Source organism: Aphis gossypii, chromosome 3, assembly GCF_020184175.1.
Source record: "Aphis gossypii isolate Hap1 chromosome 3, ASM2018417v2, whole genome shotgun sequence".
In the NCBI taxonomy this organism is placed as follows: Eukaryota; Metazoa; Arthropoda; class Insecta; order Hemiptera; family Aphididae; genus Aphis; species Aphis gossypii.
In genome coordinates this window covers 41334688-41351269 of record NC_065532.1, presented here as the reverse complement: position 1 = coordinate 41351269, position 16582 = coordinate 41334688, and the positions used below count along the sequence as shown (strand labels likewise).

Here is a 16582-nt window from a genome sequence, read left to right as displayed (position 1 = left end):
GTTGATTTTTCGTAATGTGCAATATTTTCTGAAATTTCATAATCCGAAACTACCAAAGTTATGCTTTACTCGTAATATTTCGTTAGTTTTTATTCTGTTTGAATTATGGCCGTCTTACATCTCCCCCCCATAATTGTACTTGGGGTACTAGGGTAGCCGATTTTGATTATACGCATTGTATATTGTTATATAAGTGCACAGACATTTTTTGTTTTGTTATGAAGTTCATCTCAAGAGCCATAAAACGATTAACGTCTTTTTTTTAACGACAACGAGTGGTTGAAAATGTTAACGCTTTTGCTTTTTAAATATAACAATATACCACACAATATACATTGTCACGATATTATATAAACGGTGTAAAATGTAGTAAAAACGACGACGAATGATAATATTATATATAAAAAAAAAAACAATAGATGTATATCAACATATAGAGCAATTTGTTTCAAATCGTGGTTTCATTTCAGGTGACGAATTCTACGAAATACGCCAAGACGACGGCTTGGGTTACAAACGAAGATGACGGACTACAAACCAGCAGATCACGGCTGGAGTTGTCGACCCACGGCGAATACTTCCCGGGTGGTCGGATGACGGTTCGCTGCGAGTCCAATCAATTTATGTTGTACAAAAAGTACTCAGTTATTGAGCTGATGGATGACTCGCCCAGACTGGCCCAGATGATTAGTCCTACTTCAGTGCTGAGATCGGGTAAGTGGTATACTTTCTACCCCTATCCACCTTGCCTGACTAACAACCATAGGACAGAGATATGAAAGTCTGTTGTAATGATTGGGACAATTATATTTGACGAGATAATAAAAAATATCATTTTTATTATTAAATTATATCGATATGTTTGGATGATACCGAATATTTCGATTACAACTAAACGTGTCACGAATCGATACTCGATGTACGCAAATACGTTTTTAAAAGATATTTATCAGATTATATATACACTGTGAAACTGTAGTTCATAATCGATGGACCGTAAACCCCAAAGATATCAAAGAAAAACTTTTTGTTTTTTCCATATACATTTTTAATAATTATTTGATAATTATCGGTTAATGATAATTTTTATTTATAATCAAATTTAACTCGTTTACTGTATTTTATTTAAATGTTTTTTAAGGCAAAAATCTTCAAATTTCAATGCAATCATTCCATCTAAACATTAACAGTCATCGCACTGAAATGTATTTTGTTTTGAATATTAATACTTGATACATTTTTCTTCTATAGAAATTGTGATATTATAGTAAATAATATTTTTATGATAAATGAAAATCTATAGAAAATAAAGGTTAGGTATTACATTTTATTTAATAATTATTGACAAATTAAAACATGCGCGTACTAGAATTTCGGAGAGATGGAAATTTTTTCAAAATATTATAAAATCAAATTATTTACAGACAATCTGGGATGTCTGTGATTGAAAATTCAACAAAGTGGTTATTAACCTAAAATTCTTACCGTACGTCTGAGGGTCTACACATATTTTCATATGTCTCCTTGTTCTATTTGTCTTCAATCACTTCATTGGTTTGGTGATATTTTCCAATCTTCCATTTTTCCTTAAAATTTATATAATTATTTTTATCCACGTTTATCATGATTTGTTTCATTTTAAAACATTTTTCAATAGAAAAACAAACGCGAAAGACTTTTATTTTCTGTTCATTACTAATAAGTAATAACTGTCTATGCTTTGCAGTCATATCATAATAATTTAACTCGTAATAATATAAAAAATTATAAAATATACATATTATATAAATCCCTACAATCGATTTATCAATCTAACATCGCGACAACTCAATTAAAATGATTTCCCATAAATCGATTTGTACATAATATATTTTGTTTATTTTTTTATTTCATATACTTACACCTTGTGTAACGTTTTTAGGTGGACCACAGGCGAGTTCAGCTGATCGTTTCGCTACCGGACGTGTGTTCGTATTGGTCGCCTATGTAGCCATTCGAATAGCACCATCTCTATTAAGATAGCTTTAAGATTCTTACACGCAATAGCCAAACACACCGACATTATTATTATTACGTCATGTTATAACGGACGATTTATTTTGTCGTCGTTGTCGTCGTCGTGTTTGATAAGTATTTTACAAGAGTAACGATTTTATATATTATGATTGTAATATATATATATATAATATATAATATATATATATATATATGAACACGGTCAATCGTTTGCGATGTTATTATGTTTGTATCGGAGTGGATGCCTAGAAGGTCTCGTGAATTGGACTTTATTCTATTCAACCGTATCAATCGAAAGTATATTAATTATTTGTTTAAAATGTTTTCTTCTCTTTCACAGCGCGATTGAACTAAAGCAAGGCCAAGCGCTGAAGCGATAGCGAGCTTTCGCCTCCCCTCTACCACCCCACCATCCCCCATAACCATCCATAATCGGTAATAAAAATAAATACGAAAACGACGTGCATTTCTTTATAACAAAAATTATACGATATAAACATAATAATACGTGATTGCAAAAACATTAAACTGTATTAAGATTTATACATTTGATATAGGATTTAACCGCGATATTGTATTTTCCAAAAAACCATTTAATTGTGTAACAGTATATATTGTAAAAATATATACATTATTTAATGTTCGTGTTTTATTCAAGTTTTTTCTGAAATAAAAACCAATTAATTGATGTTTTTAAATGATTTTGAATTATATATCATAATATATTACCTATGTTACCTGTGTGTCATTGCTGTATCCTAAATGCTGTTGCGTACATAAACCGTGAAACTCGACTGATGGGAACACGCAGAGTAGGTAGTTTTGTTACAAATAATACATTTTAATGAGCGTTTAGATATTAATGTTTTTTACTGTTTTTTTAAACAATATAATCTACTCGTGTCGTAATATAATATCGTTTGATACAATGTATATAATATATAGTTATACACATATTTAATGTTGATCGGATCAATATGTACCCTAAATAATATTGAACACCGATCTATTGATTTCTTGTAGATAAATAATATAATAGTTATTTTGTTAAACGTTATTAAAGAGGTTAGTGAAACTTCATACTGAAGGATTTTTTATCAGCTGACACATCATAGTAAAACACTTATCTTGAGTTATAATGCTTATAAGGAGTTTATTTTAGACATTTGATTAATATTTTACGTTTAATTTTAATTTCCAGATAAAAAATATTTATCTCAAGATATAATCGGTATAATAAAAAGCTATACATAAATATATATATTTGTTGGTAATACAAACTTGAATTTCTAAGAATTTTTAAGTATTTACAAAAAACATATGTTGTCATACATTATTAGAAATAATAAATTAAAAATAGCGTTTTTAGTATATTTTATTTAAAATTTAAATGATACGAATACATTTTTGTACTCTACAAAAACGATTTAACGGGTTTTAATAGCTCAAGATAATGTTCAGGAAAGACAAAAACTATCGGATAGTAAGTGCTTGGGTTAAAGTCTAATATGATAAATAATAAAGGTGACCCAGATTAACTAATTAATTTATAAGGAAATACAAGAAATTTTTAAATTATATATTTAAGTTTATAACCATGACCTTATAGTTTCTTAAGACTCAAAGTTCAATATCTCTTGCAATACCACAGGGTTAACGATAAAATAATCTTCTGCGTCATATTTTATTAAACACTACCGTGTACGTTCAACGACGAAAATAAAATATTATATTACACGTTATACGATATATTCAATTAAGTTATATATTTTATATGGCATAGTAGTCACTTAGTGAAATCGAATTCTTTACAAAATCTAAAAAAACATCGAGTGTACACGTCTTCGAGAAATAAAAACTCATATTTTGTCTAACAATAGACACTTTGGATGTATAAAATGCAAATGCACACTGCATATAGTTTTCACATCTTTACGTGTTGATTTTAAGATGAACATTATAAAAATTGTATGATTATATAATGTGAATAAGTATGTGAAAGGATTTAAAAATCCATACTTAAAATATACATCGTAACACTTCATAAATAATGATACAGCATCAGTATATTACCGTACAGTTAAGTGACGCCGAAAAGATGAACAAATATTGACCGTTCGTCAGAGTGCTGTGTTCACATCTCTAGTTGTCGATTTATTTTGATTTGTCCGGCATCAAATTAGGGAGTATTATTTTTTTTCTATTCCGATGGTTGAAATTTTTTCCGTATCATCCCATGACAAAATATATTCTTAATACCCTAAACGGACATGAATAATACTATCATGACATGCTACTTTATATTTTATACGATTTAGAATGCAAAAGGATATCTTATGTATGTTGGTTTTTTTTTTACATTATAATATCGTATCATGCTATACGAAATTAGTTTAAACTGTTATATAACTGCCAAAATAAAAAAAAAACAATTGTTTATTTAGTTTTATATAATATGATTAATATAAAAAAATATAAAATATATATATATATATTTGCAATTGATCGACTTAACGCAAAAAAAAAACAGTGTATTTTTTTCTCGTAGTTGAGTGGTGATGATATTTATTTATAAATATTACGATTGAAAATTGTAATAATTTTAATTAATTTCTAATACTGTTATATTCTTATATATATATAGGTACTCGTACAAACAAATTTTCATATTATTTTTTTTAGATATTGAAACTCTTTATGAGAGCTAAAAATAGGTTTTTAATCGTAGTAAAACGTAAAGGAATAATATTTAATTAGTAAGCAAATCTAAGAAATACGATAATCAATTTCATAGTTAAAAAATAAAAACGTTTCACTGAAATTAAAGTTTTAAAAATAAGGAATATCTGTTCGCAGAAACCATTTATTTTTTTTTATATATATAAAAGAAATCTATCCTAACCTTATCAATGCTCCACTTGATACGAATTTCTTTATTATAAGGTATATTGTTGAGCGTATATGAGACTTTGTGTGACACTTATTGAATTGTTTGTTACTGCATTATCAGCCATTTTTCAATTATTATTATGATTAAATCGCTAACAACAATGCTGGAATAGTTTATACGTACCCATTACCTCCAGTAGGTAAGTATAATATAACATGTGGTCCAACGAGGACGCCTTTGTTGAATTCTAAGAGTACAACAAACGCGTTTCGCAGTGAAGTGCTAAGTGCATTAGGTACGTGAATTTCGGTGAGTACCCATACAACTCGTCTTACATTCAGCGGTGTAACGATAATAATATTACTGTGGGTGATTCACCAAACGTACCCACCACCTATTCTTCTGTAACATTTCATTTTTTTAAAAGTGTAAGTTTTGAAATTTTAAAGTATACTTACTTTAAAACTGCATTTTTAGATACATAGACATTTGTATAAGTTAAACCCAAACAAGGTAAGGCTAGGAGTGTTTTGTATCTTGTGACGATCAACTACTAGTTTTGTTCCAAGGTGAGCTATTCTTTTGTGAGTTCTTTCTCTTTTGACAAAATTGTTTAGTAAAGGATTTTTTTTTTTTTTGAAACTGTGGTTACAATTAAATGGAAATTCTAACGAGCAGATTTTAACCTGAAACATTTTACGTATTAAATGTAAAATAGATATGATATTTGAGTTTAGTATTTATTTTATACTCGCAAAATTCTTATAAGTCATAAAATATTAATAACAATATATTAATGTTATAAATAACTGATTTTCAAATAAACATAGCCATCATAATATTCTCATATTTTTATATATATTAACAACTAGTGACTGAACTTTTTTATTGTCAATAATGATCTATTCAATGAAGTTGACATTTCTATGATATCAAAAAATGCGTTTTCTCACAAGAGAGGAATACGACGCTATAATTTGTCTGATAAATCTATTCTGATTTTCACAGAATCATAGAATAATAATATATAATACCTATCCGATTTGTCTGTATCTCAAAGATTCTCATTTTTTTCTAAGTATTTGTCTTTGTGTAAGCTTTAAGTAAAACGCTTATAACTCACTACTCACTACAAAATTGTAATATTAATAAAAATCCATGTTATTACTTAGAAATAATATTCTTACCTATAAGTATTTTTTAATACTATAATCGTTAATTTGTTCTAAGAGCTCAGATCAAAAAGGTGTTTTGATACAACAGTTGTTGTATTAGTGGCGCACAGACATATACAAATTATCAGTCATGAAGCAGAATATGGTACGTCATTTATTCAAATAATTTCTACACGAAGCAGTTAATATTGTTTCACCCGACGCTTTTCCGTGTTTAAATGGTTTTCCTTTTAAGTAATAATTGTACATATATATTATATATATTATATACATATAACATTATTATATCCATTAAATTCTCATACTTTGAACAGTTTTATAAAATATTTATAATATAAATATGCTTTGTTTGATACTACCAAGATTAATAGGTATCATCGATTCACTTACTGTGATTATTTATCCAGGTTTATGTATATTTTTTAATGAATAATTATTTTCTTACCTTAGTGATACGTCTTAAAAAGAAATTATACAACTAAAACTTAATTTAAACAATGAATATGAGATTTTCAAGAAAAATTAAAAGGTAAGTGATTTAAAAATATAAAAATGTTAATAAAATTGTATGGATTTTTATGAAAAGAAATATTACAGAGAAGACTTGTACGAACCAGTAGAAAAAAAATATCATTTTTGTTAAATTTAGCACGAGATAGTCACATAATCCGAGCAATTTTCCTTATTTGATATTGTATTTATTAAACTGGTTTAAGCTTAAAAATATTAATTTTATCAAAATCAAACAACTATAGCTAGTTTGATAAAAGTAAACATTTACAATCAACTATGAACAATTAATGTGGCGTACACTCCCCGAACTGATTTGGGTATCTGACAGGCATAATATGACAATCAATATTTAAATTGTTTTTGATAAAATAATATAGATGAAAAAAAAATACCTACATAGTTTAAAAGTAAATTCAACAAAACATACTAAGAATAGTATAACTCGATAAAAAGCTTTAGAAAGATATGAAGACATATATATGCTATTCCAAATATTTTTATCAATTACTTATTATTCACAGACGATTATTAGTGTTTATAAAAATTATAAAATTATGGTTGAATTTATAGGATCGATAAGTATTTACCAGTTTAAATTTAGAACCGAATAGTTTTATTGATAATAACTATTATCTTAAGAACGTTAAGTTCAACATCTCAAAATCAACCAGGTAATTAAAATTTTTGTTTAAATACATCAGTGTCATCTGGCAGATTAAAAACAGTAATTATTATAGAAGGAAGTTTTTGTTCGATTAAAAACAAGACAGTAGTGAGTACTTAATGAATTTTATGAAAAATATGATAATTCAAAAATTTGGTCTTGTAAGTATACTTGAATTCAGAATTTTAATGATTGTAGGAGTCGATGATAAAACGCGTTGAGTTTGTTAAGTGAGTTACCTTAAATGATGAAGTTTTTTTAATGACTGTTTAATAGAATACAATTTATAGTAATCCGTTTTTTTAAAAAGCGTTTTTATGTTTTTGTACAAATATATTATTACATTTACGTATAATATATGTAAGCTATTATAATATTTTATAAGAATAAAACATAATACACCTCACAGACCGTTTACTATTCGTCACATTCACATACAATATCATATATATTTAAACTCGAGAGAATAGAAGAATGTTAAAAAAAAAAAAATTAATAAATTGTGAGGCTTGATAGAATTGATAATATTATAAATTCGGTAAAAACATTTATTTATTAATAATAAATACGGCTGGTGTACCGAAAAAAAAATTATAATAATAATAAATGTAATATTCGATTTTTGATGATGTTTTATTAATAGTAAAACGGGATAAAAAAATAAAATAATGAAAACAATAACAATATAATTTTCATTTGAAATAAACCCGCTTAGTATTGTTCAATCGTTTAATGGCGCATGATTATAAGAACAATAATTAAACTGTTTTGAACATAATAATAATATTATAATACATGTAAAATGGAAAATGGAGTATAGTATTGTTTACCGTTTTGGTTGTAAAAACCCCGTTTTTTTTATGCATAGATATTATGTAATTCTGTTAGTGAAAAATTTAATAACAGTTGTTTATTTTTTTTTTAATACACAAATTTTTGTGTTAATTGTATTTAAATGGCATACATAAATGTATGAACACACGGTAGCTTACTCCGATAACTAAAATTGTAAAACATTCTATGTTTTTCGATTCGATTATTATCGTCGAGATTCATTGACTCACGTGACGAAATAAAATATAATGGGAAAACATAAAAATACTAAAATACATAATGTATAGACTATAGTTATATTATATTCTAATAAGAGAAACATAATAATTAATTTAATCAAATAAGAAATATTAATTGATGGACTGATCAGAGGATTTGAATCATTGAAACTTGAAAGTGATCTAAAAACCTCCGATTTTGACTATGTGACTACTTTAGATTAATAAAATATAATAGTTAAATGCGTTTTTTTTTCAATTTTTTCATTTAAAATAATATCATGGACCCCTAAAGATCAGCTACCACCGGAGTTGAAAATGCATACCATTTTTATAGTAAACATTACGTAGATATCGATGGTGCATTACATGGATTCATATTATATAATATATTAATTTTAGTTACCTCTCATAAAAATACTATAATATAATAATATATAAGTACATGCATGACATAATCAATATTTAAAATTCGAGACCAGTTTTAATGTATAAGTGTGATAGTAATTTTCAAAATTTCTTTAATAAAACATTTTTATTTTTCAAAAAATATAATATGTCTGAATACATAATAGCAAAGTTACTAGTACATTTGTTACTTTAATCACAATTCAAAAATATATTGCATATATTACGTATAAATGTTTAAAGTTCAATTTTTTTTTTTTACACTATTTTATATATATAATGATACCTATTTTCAAAAGTTTTAGACTAATTTTAATCAATTTATACTACTTATCTACTATCTACACTCTACAGTATATTATTTACCTTGGTATATTTACGTTTAAGTTATAAGTTAATAATAATCATATATTTTGTGTTGATTTTGTTCAAAAGACAAATATTAAAAAATAAGTTCAACTTCAACTCACCATTTTCTCCTAAAACTGTTTTCGTTGATTCATCATTGAAATCGAATAATTTAACATAATATAATATTATCCATTACCTATTCAATATGACCGAATGAAGAGGTACATCTGAAACCCACTATACATCAGAGCGTGTTTCCAAGATTTCTTTTTTTTATTAATATTAAATAATAATCGAAAACAAAGGTTGTTTTTCTTAGATAGCCCGTATAGTTTTATATCTTAAAAGGGTCCGTGACCCAATAAAGGTTCAGAACCGCTGCCATAAATCATGTAGTAGCCAACATGTATAAACCACTACCATAATATTATGTCATCACATAATATATTACACTCATAAAATATCGAAATCGATAACGAAGAAAAATTTCGGTTTCTATACTCAATACGCTGTAATATAGACCAAACAGTATTAATTGCACCAAGAATTTATTTACAATTACCGTCTGTGTCTTGTAAAATATTTATTCATTAACCACTCAAAGAATTTAATGACAAAGTAAAATTAATTGAAAACATGGCGAATACGTTTATGTTCTACATAATATACAATACATGCTAAGAATGATATTTAATTAATATTTTGGTGTGTTGCTGTGTCTCAAAGGAATATTTATGGTATCAAGAAATTTTTGAGACAGTTTTTAGGTAGTAATTATTAAATAATTATTTGTATAAATAATATTTGTGTTCTGATAATATGTCTATTTTATATTAATATTAATGTTTTTTTTTTTTTTTTATATATATATATATACTATATACAAAAATGTTTCCTCACTCGCTAACAGTTAGGATAACGGTTCCAATAAAATATAGTCTGTTTCTCTATCTCAAGGATCTCCAAACTACGGCACTCGAACAAATTTTAACCGGCCCGCGGCTCTCATAGGATAATAAATATGCGAGATGATATATATCTAACATTTAAAAATTCAAAATTGTATGTGTTAATTGTTATAATGTATGTGTATAAACTTTTGGCCCGCTAAGAGATGATGATATTTTTTGTGGCTCTTGAATAAAAAATTTTGGAGACCCCTGCAGCTCTATCTAATAAACCTTATGAAATAGATGATAACGTTGTTCATCAACTTGGTATGGCCACAAATGAAATAATGATTGAAATACGTAAACAAACTATTAAACTTATAATTTGTTTAAATTAATAGCAACTACTTAACTTAAATTAATACCAATAACATAACTCTTCCTTATAGAGTTTGACTACTACCCCTCTCGTAGCAATCTTACTATTGACACTACTCTCCTACCGTCTACGTCAATTACTATACTGCTCGATCGTTCATGCCTATCATTTAACTGTTTACAACCCTTTATTACTATACGTTACCAGTTTATTTGTTACCACATCCTTTAATACACAACGTTAAAAATAATTATTACAACCAGTTTTAAAACAATAATGATTCTTACTGTATTCTATAATAGTATTAGAGTTTCATAAAAATGCCGGAAAATTAGAAATTATTAAAAAAGCTCTCAGCTTTAGGTATCTATCAAAAATAAAAATATTAAGAATTTTCAGTTTTAATACAATTTGTACATTTTCATGATTAAATGTGATATAACTTCCAAACGTTTATTTAACAACTTAGGACTGTGTGTGTGTATTTTTTTAACTGTTGATAGTTCCGCTTATGATGAACTTCGTAATAAATATTTTAATTTTTTTCTTACTAAAAATACTTATCATGTTATTTATATTATTACCTATCTAAATGTTTATAAACATCTCAGAAATTGTAAATTGTAAATTGTATTTTATTTATAAAATGTTAACACAAGTTTTAGTAAAAAAGTAAAATGTTTTTGGAGATTTCAATAAAGATTCGATTTCATTGAAAACAGCTGTTATGTAAATATTTCTGTTTCTTTGTGTTTTTCGTTAGTATTTCTACACTTATATATGATATACATTTTAAAGTATTTTGGCTTGAAATTGAATACAAGGTTCCTAGTAAGTGGTTCAGTTTCCAATTAATAAATATCGAAATCAATATTTAGTTTATTTTATAATTGAAAAATAAATACCAGTAATTTTTTATAACTTTTATCTCCCATAAATAGCAATTTAGTAATTAAATGAATTCTACTACCATTAATCACCTCAAATATGAAAGATTTGAGACACTTTTTTTGGTCGTACAGTCACATAGTAATGTAAATCGTGTATACGGTACATCCCTCACTGTTTATAGTCTGAAAATACTAACTCACGTGAAAAAAATATAGCTTTATGAAGCTTGAAACTATTATTTATTTCTCGGATAGAAATTTTCTGTGGGTAAATATAACACACACCAGGTATGCAATAATATTTTTGGTGTTTACCCGCTTCGGGTATTTTTACCTACCTACCAGTCGAATTATGTAAATACCATACTATGATATACTACGCATAATATTTTGTCGACGATAAAATATAACCCCAATTTTGACCACGGTCATAACAATGTTTTAGACTGATGTTAATATTTTATACTCGTGTCATAATGTAAAATATAAAAATTCGCCAACAGTCGTCTTCTATATTGTGATCGAATTTTCGCAATGTATTATGCGTTTTAAAGGTACAATTATAAAGTTTGTTTTTATAGTGCTGTACCTAGTCGGAGAAACATAAAACCGAGATGAGTATATAAAATAATATGACAATAATCACTGCGATTTATATTTTTCATATTATTATAGGTATATATTTAGACGAGTATACGAGTAATTTATAGCTGAAGTTCTCCGACGACTTCTTAATATTTAACAACCAATATTATCGTAATCATTTAATAACAGTATAACGATTATATAATAATCGTAAATATAAAAATAACTGAAAAAAAGACTCACTTCTCCAGTAGCGTATCAATATTGTATGCCCTTAACGCCTGCATATTACCATAAACGTGTATGAATTATTATTTAAAATAAATCGATATTGGTATAATGCATTGGTGTTCAAGCCGTGCTGAGTATCACCGCTGATGATGATAATGTAAGTCCTATAAGTATATAAGTCCTCCCAGTAGTTGGATCTCGCCTCGGCGTGTTTCATCGTACCTATACACAATAAAAGCGAAGAACTTTATCAAATTTACCAAAATTGCCGAATGTATACTGCAAAAAACCGTGTAATATTTTATGATTAAAATATTGTTTTACCGGTGGTTTATATATAATATTTACACGTTTGACGGTTAAGGAAAAAAAATTCACAATGATAATAACATGGTCCGTCAAGACGTCATTTTTTACGCCCAAACGAGTGATCTCGAGTACTTACGCCAAAAATATACATAATCCATTATAATATTGCTATATAAAGAAACGACAAAATATTGTATGGGATACCGGAGATTTCTCAACGTAATGACAGTATCGATGTTATTATTATTTATATATAAAATATGTATAAATAATAAATATCGAGTCAAACATCAATTTTTTTTTTCGCAAAACTCTCGGATAGACATTTTGCGTTCATATATCTGTGTAACATTATAGATTATAGGTAAAATGCATTATGTTATTTATAGATAAGTACCAGTATCAATATCTAATATTGATTTTATAAAATCAATAGTATCACTTTTTTTTTCTCATTGATTGATTAGAATCGTACAAATGTACAATAACATAATATATATATATATATTTCATATACCATCAAGGGATTGTATTAAAAAAAATTGTTTTTTTTTTTTATATTTACCCATAACACGTCACATTTGATAAATTAGATAAATAAATAACAAATCTAATAACAATATAAGTTTGATTAAAAAACGTTATTTTTACTATCGTTTTTATATTTTTTTTTTATATTTAATATTATGATAAATAATATAGCAACTACAATATTTTTACCAAAACAGTGTACGATTTATCATCTCTCCAAGTCGTTGAGTTCTTAGATTTTGGATCACAATAACATCTTGTGGTATAATGACAAATTTGCGATCTTAAAAAAAAAAAAAAAAAAAAAACGAAATTAACAAAACAAAAATATTAAAAACTTCTTCGTGCGAAAAAATCTAATAAACTTTAATCATTGTCTTACTTTATTCAAACTTACACAGTAAGTTTAATTTAGGCGGTATTATAATATAATTTTATGGTATGCACGTCAAGCGACGCTCGGCGTGTATGCATACAAATTGTTCATCAAGCGAATAAAAAAAAGTCTACGTATATGGTTGTGTATCACAGTATAAACATTGAAACTATTCCAGGATATATTATTTAAATGCATATTATAAAAAAAGATAATATATACTGATATAAAATCATCTTATGTGGAATTTTGTAGTAAACTTTCAAGAATTTTGACCCCGTAAATAATTTATAAAAAAAAAAAATTAAGATTTTGCATGCATATAAATAACTCAAAAAAAGTAAAAATATTTTGAAATTTAAACTATCTATACTTTTATAATAAATGATACAATCTATAAATACTATTTAACACGTTCAATGCCGCGGTCGACACGTAGTCGACAAAATATGCATTGCCCCGGACGCCGCTGTCGACACGTAGTCGACAAATTAGTTATTGACTTTAATGTCTCATAACTTTTGCTGGAGTTGTTTGATTGTATTGAATTTTTCTTCTGGCCATTTGTGATTACATTACTAATTGAATGGTGTATTTGGTTTTATATTTGGTCTAAAAATACACCTGTTATTTCAACTTTTCCCGGAATGTAGAGACGGAGCTCCTTTTATTTGTTTAATACCAACATATATTGCATATCGTCGTCTAATAAAGTAATAAATATTACTTGACATTTTAATTAAAGATATTATTTATAAAATTCAATTTTTCCCGGATGTAGAGACAGAGTGGCTTTTATTACTATTAGTATAATTCTAATATACCTATATATATATATAATGCATATTATCGGTTAATACGTATTATTAGATGTTATTAGTTAAATAATATTATTAGTTATAAAGTATAAGAAAATATATGTGTAGGTTCTAAAATGATATACAGAGTGTAACAGGAATATATGACAAATAACATAATATACTAGAATAGTCGACCGGGTGGAAATTTGTTGCGGCGACGCGGTAACGTACGGCGAATAGGCCGCGGCATTGAACGTGTTAAATACTTGGTGAAAATTTCAAATATCTACGGTAAAATGTTCTTGAGTTACAGAAAAAATAATTGGCTTTTAGGTAGTATTTTTTTTTATTTATGTTCAGAAACTTATAAAGAACTTTATATTCAATTTTCAAGGTAAAGCATTTTAAAATATACATTATACCTACGCCATATAAGTATAAAAAATTACAATAAAAATAATTGGTGAAAATTGCAGGTTTCTGTTATTATTCGTTTTTAAATAGAATAAAGAAATCAGTTTAATCAAAATTTGATTAAGTGTAAAAATGCCCTATTTTCTTTAATTTTTTTGTTTGTTTATTCCATTTACAAAAAAAAAAAAAAAAAAGTAGTAGAATTATATTATATTTTTATATTTAAAATATAGAAACTAGATTAAATTTGTTAATCGAATCCACTCTCAAAGTTAAAAATGGAACCATTTTACTCATACAAAAAAAAAACCTCCATTGTAAAATCAATACATTAATCGCTACGCTCAGAATCTAAAACAGATTAGTGGTATATTTTACAGTATTTTTTTTTAGCCGTTCAATTTCATAGAAAATAACTCAGAAATTCTAAAACCTACCCACTTGAACCACATGTGTCCAATTTCCAATTGATAGAGTGGCTATCTGTCTATTTATTATATATAAAAGTTTTTTAAAGTGCCCTATATATCCCGTACGTAGATCTAAAAACGCGATCATAAACAGAAAAAAAAGACGCAAAAACATCGGTGTAAAAACCAACTATATATAATATGCCACTTTTACTAAGAATATTCGATAATGATAAATATAACGATGTACAGCATCACATTGCTCAGGACGTATGATTATGGATGAGACAATAATTAAGTGTACGTAAGTTTTCAAATTTAAATTTTGTGTAATACGATTTAATATTTTATGTGGAATTGATCGATCGCCGAAAAAACGTAATAAAATTTCAATAATTCTAAACGAAAATCGATCAGACACGGTAAACGAATAAAGCTCGTTCTCGGGATCGCAATAAATGTGAAAACGAGACTCTTAATATTAATAGTTTTTGTCTTAATTTAAAATATCGATGATAAGTGTGCATAATTTTGAGACGCGTCGTCACAAAGAATGTACATAGTCTGAATGTCTAATGGAAGTTTCACGTTATCAATCAATGCCCGAACATTGTGTAAGTGATTCGATCATAATAACACGGGAAATTATTGTGAAGCGATTATTATAATATTTAACAGGTGCAGCCTCCGCCAGCCACCAAAGTACAAAGCTCCACCTAAACAATCCAAAGTCACGAGATCGGATCGTGTACGTAATACATTAAATAATGATATTATGTTATTGGCGTGTAAATTGAATAACGCTCAACTGTCGGATAAGGAATGAGATAAATAACTAGTTTGGAGGTAATCAAAACAGACAGTGTCGTCTACTGTGGCAAAGTGTTATTATACTAAGCCGAGTGAAAATTCAATGGTTATTGCAAAATAAATGTTATATATATCGAAAACAAATATAATTATCCTATTGAAGCCTATACAGGCGCTTTAGGTAACGTTAACGTTAAACATACATGGTTGGTAAAATATTGGCATCTTTATTATTTCCCGAGGTTATTTCCCAATAACGGTATATAAAAAAAAATATGAGCATTAATTGTATGTGCAGAGTTTAAAAGAAAATCGTCGAAGATAATATTATGAAAAATAAATTTCCTAATAAACGATAAATTAATAACTTACCGCGATTATCACCTATAATAATTTCGTATTATGGACATTTATTATTGGCTTGAAAATGTGTTATATCTACAAAAATACATTTAAATTTAAAACAATTTATAACTGGACAATTACGATGACATTAAAAATTATTATGATTTTTTTTTACTTTTTCGATCGCAGTCTTCAATTATTGCAATGATTTTGTAATATTTTGTTCGGCTGACATTAATGCTTAGGAACCCTATTAAAATAACGTATAATTAATAATTATTATCATTGAAATTGTTTGCCGAAATATTACGAAAACAATAAAACAAATCGTACGACCATTTTTGTATTCGGTGTACGCTTGTGCACTAAATAAACTCGGTCGTCACTTACAATTATTACAGTTATGATATAATTGTAACCATCGCGCGGTACAAGTTACAACTGGACCAGCGGCGACTTACATCCTATAACTGGACATTAAATACGTTATATTCGGGTATATATACTGTCATAATATACACAATATATTATAATATACATCCA

General features: G+C 26.9%; 1 protein-coding gene and 1 long non-coding RNA gene across 2 annotated transcripts in view; one reads left to right on the top strand and one right to left on the bottom strand.

The window, feature by feature from the left end:
- Positions 1–2714, top strand: part of LOC114123427 (uncharacterized) — a 38445-nt gene extending 35731 nt beyond the window's left edge. Inside the window, exons 5-6 of the mRNA XM_050203425.1 lie at positions 471–714; positions 1922–2714. Coding sequence (XP_050059382.1) covers positions 471–714; positions 1922–2022 — 345 coding nt within the window. The 3' untranslated portion in view covers positions 2023–2714. The remainder of the gene's footprint in view (positions 1–470; positions 715–1921) is intronic.
- A 2476-nt stretch (positions 2715–5190) lies between these two features.
- LOC126550882 (uncharacterized) lies at positions 5191–16132 on the bottom strand. The gene is made up of 5 exons (XR_007604938.1): positions 16067–16132; positions 13074–13167; positions 12057–12266; positions 5365–5592; positions 5191–5308 (listed from the first exon to the last, which is right to left on the bottom strand). It is a non-coding gene; the product is annotated as an uncharacterized LOC126550882 (long non-coding RNA).
- Between the last annotated feature and the right edge of the window lie 450 nt (positions 16133–16582).